Raw genomic sequence first — 6426 nt, forward strand, 5'->3', positions numbered from 1 at the left:
AAAATAATTTTAGAACATACTTGAAATAATTTAAGACATAAGCTTGAAAATTTTAAAACATGTATATATATTAATATGTGTATATGTGTTGATTAGGTTCTTACGTAAAAAGACGTGTTCATGTTCTAAAAATCATAGCATATATTTCATAAATTATTGTTCTAAAAATATGTCGCATATGTTCTAAGAAGTGTTGTATATGTTCTAAAACAAAAAAAATAAGTATGCTCTAAAAAGTATTGCATATGTTCTAAAAAGTGTTGTGTATTTCTGAACATAAATCTGTTCTCACATAAGGACTCATTCTCACTGGATCCCAACCATATATATATATATATAAAATACTATTTAGGATTTTTTAACTGGAATAATACAAACTCTGGCCTGTTCTCTTGCAATAATACAAACTTTTGATTATTTTTTAATAATACAAACTTTAGGCCAACATTCCTCCAGTAGGTCATGACCGGTTCCTAACTTGTTGGTGCAGGTAAAACTGGCACTCTCCTAGGACACGTGTCGCTTGCTTATTGGTTGATTTTTTAATTTTTTATTTAAATTTGTAAAACAAAAAAAAACTTTTTTTTTCTTTCTCCCTCACGCACCGAACCCACCCCTGACCCTGCCCAACCTTCTCTCTTCGTCACCCCCAGCACCTCCACAGAAGCCCCTCCCCATCCTGAAACCACAACTGCCACCAACACATCGCATCATACCACACCATTGCACGACTACACCGCACCATACGTCTATACCACACCAACACACCTCACCTCACGACACACCATCACCACACCACACCACCACACCTCACGACGCACCAGCACCAACGAGCATCAACGCGAACGTCTCTGACGCTGCCGACACCAGCACCCTATTTTTTCTCCTAATTCTTCACACTACCCCTAGTCGCACTACCCCTAATTCCAAATTCGAGGTGGAGATAGGGAAAATAAAGGTGTTGATAGGGTTTGGTGGATGGGGTTCATGGTGGTTGTGGCTGGGTTTTGTGTATTTCAAGGGTGAAGAAGTGGAGGGGGGTGGTTTTCGAGGGGGATGGTTGGGTCTGGTGGTTTTTGGGGGTGGGGGGTGTGGCTGGGTTTGGTGGTTTTCGAGGTGGGGCATGTGGGTTGGTTTGGGGGTGGGGTCTATGGGGGTTTCGGGGGTGGTGGTTGTGGGTGGGGGAGGGGTGACTCGGTTTGGTTGTTTTCGGGGGTGGGGTACGTGGGTTGGTTTCGAGGGGGTGGCTGTGGGTTGGTTTCGGTGGTGGCTGTGGGGTGGGGGAGGGGGTGGCTAGGTTTGGTGGTTTTTGGGGGTGGTGGTTGTGGGGTGGGGCTGATGTGGTTCAAGTGGGTGGGGGGTTGGGGGAGGAGGGAGAAAGAAGAAATATCATTTTGTAATTTTTTTACCTGTTTTATAGGTTACAAGTCAGCTTGACCTACTGGAGGAATTTTGGCCTAAAGTTTGTACTATTAAAAAATAATCAAAAGTTTGTATTACTGCGAGAGAACGGGCAAAAGTTTGTATTATTGCGAGAGAATGGGAAAATATTTGGACCCGAAAATTTGAGTCCGAGTTCAGTAAAAAAAAAGTTTCAATCCAGTCCAATCCGACAAGTTTGGACTGGACATGTGCTGGACTCTGGACTTTTTACAGTCCGCTTACACCCTATACATTGGCGATTAGAGTAACTTTTAAACATATAAATAGTTATTAGGTTTGGATAATGCCTCGAGTTATTTATCTTTTCATGTCAAAAGAATAGTATAATGTTGTATAATTCATTGGTTAGAACTTTATTGTGTTAAATTGAGGTTATATGGTCAAATACTATACATGTTGAAAAGACCATGTCACGTGGCGTGTAGACTTACTTAATAATGCTTTTTAATATATATGTACTAGAATTTTTTTCCACACGATGCGTGCTTGAATTTTTTCGAAATAGAAACTTGATTTTCTTCGGCATAAGTCAAAATTTGAACATTAGACACACTAAGTATAATTGTTTTTAGTTGCAAAATTTGATTGGTTTAGTTTCTGTCACGTAAGTCTCACACCAATCTTTTTGTTTTTTTTTTTACTTTTCAAAATTAAATTCTATGGACAATATAGAAATTTTATTGAATTTATTTATGATTTTCAATATTATTATTTTTTAGTTGATTTTTGAATTAAGTACAGTAGTTCATAAATTGTAAAGAAAGTGGACACTTTGATTCAAGTCAATTTTTTCATAGGTTGTAGATTGTAAGTGAATTTTTAAGTTTTTGTAAAGTTTTCTCATTTTAGTGATTTGCATAACATAAATTATGCAATTTTTTTAGTTGACTTGTGAATGATTGTTATAATTATATTTTTTGTATTTTTGTTTGAAACCCCTTTGATTTGTAAGTGAATTTGTAATTTAGAATGGGAAGGGGGTAACATAGTCTCTTCATTTGGGGACACCATAGCAACCCCCTTCCCTTATAAAATAGAGATATGTTGTACTTTAATTCTTGAATGATATTTTACATAAACCTTTTTACCTTAATAATTAATCGCTATTATATAATAGAAAAAATAAGTTCCAAATATATGTAAAAGTTTCATTATATATAGGGAACACTATAAAAAAGTAAATAATTTTTTTCCTTGTCTAATTTCTAAATTTAATTTCACTACAAATACACCTCTATTTTTTTTATCATGACCCACCATTAATTGTGAATGGTTCTTGAGAATAGTGATTTGTAAGTAAATATTTTTGTATGTATTGACATTCTAGGTTATTAGTTTTAGTTTGTATGCTAATTTTAAGTTTTTAATAAAGTTTCCTGATTATTTGAGTGATTTGTGTGATTTTTATAACGTGATTTTCTCAATTATATGAGTGATTTGTAAAGTTTCTTCTTTAAGTGATTTGTGAGTGAGTGTTATAAATTAATTTTCGGTAGTTTTTTTTGAGTGCCGATTATGATTTTGACATTACTTTTGTAATTTAGAAAGGGAAAGGGAAAGGGGCAAAATAGGCATTTCAAAAGAGGACATCATTGCTCCCCCTTTCCTTATATAATAGAGATAGATATACTCTTTTTAGCAAAAATAATTTTTTTAAAAACTATTTTGACATCAAACTTTAATAGCTAACATCCAATCGTTAATGTCAATTATTACAGACCAGATTAGAGCAATTAAGTTTTGATTGTAAACTAGTGACAAGTGCATTTCATATGTAATTAATTATCCACATGTTTTGTTGATTATAGTTTAGAAATTGCAAATATTTTAGCCAAAAAAAGATTTGTGATGAATACATAATTGTGACATTCTATGGTGACCAAATAAATATGACTCTAAAGACGTTAAGTGACCTATTTCATTATTACACATTTTCTTCTTGAGGATGGCAAAGAAAGCAAACACATCATTTTACAAGAAAACAAACTCATCAATCAAGCAAAAAGCCAGCATCAATACACTATTGTTGTTCGGTGTACAAATATCAAATTCAATCGGTACAACTTATCTAATTTATATCAGATAAACCCAAGACATTTGTAATATATATAGAGCAATGTAGTCGGTCAGAAGAATAAGTATTTCATAATAAGGATGAGTTTAGGTAGTATTAAGAGAGGGGTAGCAATAATGCAAGAATGAGAAAAGAAAGGAGGAAGGGTGGGGAGGAACAAGATTATCTCAAGTTTTTTTTATTTTTTTTTAATTTTTTTTTTATGAGGGGAGATTATTTCAAGTTCTTACAAGGAAGTATGAAGTTCATTCTACCACGAACGGTCAGGATTTGCTCAAATCATAATTATTGCAATCCAAAGATGGGTGCTTGAGGAAAAATCACTTGAAGGAACCTAATTCGGATAAGAAACTACTATCTCAATTCTCACACAACCACTATCTCATCCTAATCTAGCACTATTTGCATGCATGTTATGATGTATGTTGCATCTACCTTTATAATGTTTTTGGTACAAAAATGTATATTATACTATATTTCTGATGATAACATCAGAGAAGAAAAGTTCCTACTTTTAAGCTAAGGAAAAAACAGGATCAAAAAGTTACAAACATTAGATGTCAAAAAAAAAAAAAAAAGTTACAAACAAAGCCATAAGATCGCATCCATATATCATTAAACATATGTTTATTACATGTTCATCATGCATCTTCAAATACTTTACACGAAAAGAAAATCAACAAAATAAAAAGTTTCAAAGAACGTAAGCTTTAATTTATTGTAATAGAGTATGTAAGTGCATATAAGTTAGTGCAGTGGCCATCTCGTAACAAAGATCGATCACCTATAGTAATTATTTTCTTCTTCCGCAATATCAATCGGCATTTCTTCTTGAACATCTTCTAACATTGTGTAAACTTGTAAGTCGTTTATAAAAGAAAAATTGATATAAAATAATTCTAACTTTTACCACTCTTCTCAAAATAATATTAATTTTGAATTATTCTAGAATTATCGCAACTTTTGAGTAGACCTTCTCAAAATAATCCGAATTATTAATTTTCAATATAATTATAAACCTAAAATGAATTAGTATAGAGAATAATTTATCTTATTTTGAGAAGGTACCTTCAAAAGTTGGGATTATTATGAAATAATCTCAAGTTGTTATTATGTTAAGGAGACCGGTAAAACTTAAGATTATTCATATTAATTTTTCCTATATATTAAAAATTTCTTGAATTATTGCAATAATAATAAAACTAAAATGATTAGATGTAAAAAAAAAAAAGCTAAAAGTAAAATCTTGTTATTTCTTTTTTTGAATGGCGAAGAAAAACAATTATGTTACATACCTTGTAATAATGAAGAATTGACAATCAGAGAACCTTGTGGGCTTGATTGAGATTGATGATAATCATTGACTTCAAACCATAGCTTAGAAACTAAGAGTTGGTCCAACTTTTGATCGGTGGATATAATCTCAGAATTAATTGTACTAAGATGGTCAATTAACTTTTGTAGTTCTACTTCCATATGTTGTTGTTCTTTCATATGACTATAAGATTTATCTCTCAGCTCCTTAACTTGTTTTCTTGAGGACTCTAGTATTGTCTTAGTGGACTCTAATTCGTCATTAGTTAAAGAAAATTGATCTTGTATCTTTTGTATTTCTATTTCCATATTTTTATTTTCCCTTTTATACGTTGAAAGCATTTCCTCCAAATCTTTTACATGTTTGTTTGATAACTGTAATTCATTCTTAGTTGACCTTAACTCAAGGTTATTTAAAGAATGTTCTTCCTCTACTCTCTTTAGGGTTCTTTCTAATTCTTGAATTTCCTTTTTATAGGTAGCAAGTTGATTCGCGAATTCTCCTACGCTTTTGGTTGAGGTTTCTAGCTCGATCTTAGTAGATTGTAACTCTAAATCAACTGAAGAAAGTTGATCCCGTGTCTTTTGTAATTCTAATTCTATTTTACGGCTTTCAGCTTTACAGCTAAATAATTGATCAAACAACTCTTCTTCACTTTTTTTGTATGTCTCCAACTCGATCTTGTAAAGTTCTAACTCAAAATCAACCAAAGCAACTTGTTGACATGCCTCTTGCAATTTGACTTCCATATCTTTTTGTTCCTTCTTGCAAGTTGAAACTTGTTCCTTGAGCTCCTCTACTTCTTCCATTGATGATTTCAAATTAGCCTTAGTAGAAGAAAGTTGATGGTTTAATAGATCAATTATCTTTTCTTTTTCCTCAAATTGTTGTTTTAAAGAACTATTGACAGAGTTTGGTACCGTTACTCCAAAAGGAGACCAATCAAAGATTACATTATGAATGGTCCTATGACAACCCTTCCCAGTTATAAGAAAATAACATGCTCCATCACAGTTTACGTATATAATTCCTGCCTTTGGCCTTAAAATTAGAGAATCATACAATCTCTTAAAACAAGTTTCTTTAATTTCTGTTCCATGTATGATCAACTTATCTTTCCTTAGGTCTATGGAACGAATTATCTTTCGATCTCCCTCCTCATTTATGTGCTCCATTCGATATTCGAACTCGTTGTCATAAAATTTTGGAGTAATGAAAAGATCTGGAGTTTCTTCCAAGTTGTAAATGGCCATTATTCTTAGGGGAAGATAACACTAAATGTTATAGATTGGATGAAATGATGAACAAAAGAAAATATTTTGAGATGGTAAAGCTGAAAAGATAAAGGAATAATTTTTGGTTGAGTATAAGTGTATGTCTTACAAGCTATTGAAATTCTGTTATATATGGGCGTACGTTATTCTTGATCTAGGGCATACTTGCGTGGATTTGCCTATAAGCTAACTATCCTTTCCAACTTGTGGGAAATCATATAGATGATGCAAAGTATATTCTTGCCAATAGTGTATAGCATAAGAAAAGAATAAGTAATTTGAGTTTTATTGGCATGCATATCAGCCTGCATCTATTATAT

General features: G+C 32.5%; 1 protein-coding gene across 1 annotated transcript; it reads right to left on the reverse strand.

Moving 5' to 3' along the window:
• Positions 1-3168: 3168 nt before the first annotated feature.
• Positions 3169-6191, reverse strand: LOC125493501 (uncharacterized). Its single transcript, XM_048636903.2, has 2 exons — positions 4813-6191; positions 3169-4356 (listed from the first exon to the last, which is right to left on the reverse strand). Exons 1-2 carry the CDS (start codon positions 6083-6085, stop codon positions 4298-4300), a joined length of 1332 nt encoding a protein of 443 aa, XP_048492860.1. The 5' UTR covers positions 6086-6191; the 3' UTR covers positions 3169-4297.
• Positions 6192-6426: the final 235 nt, after the last annotated feature.

Source organism: Beta vulgaris, chromosome 9 (genome assembly GCF_026745355.1).
Source record: "Beta vulgaris subsp. vulgaris cultivar EL10 chromosome 9, EL10.2, whole genome shotgun sequence".
NCBI classification, from domain to species: domain Eukaryota; kingdom Viridiplantae; phylum Streptophyta; class Magnoliopsida; order Caryophyllales; family Amaranthaceae; genus Beta; species Beta vulgaris.

Bases quoted from the DNA above. Each gene is read 5' to 3' on its own strand.
- LOC125493501 (XM_048636903.2), bottom strand. From the start codon at position 6,085: ATGGCCATTTACAACTTGGAAGAAACTCCAGATCTTTTCATTACTCCA. The intron at 4,357-4,812 runs GTATGTAACATA...CAATGTTAGAAG, and splicing joins CAATTCTTCATTATTACAAG to ATGTTCAAGAAGAAATGCCG.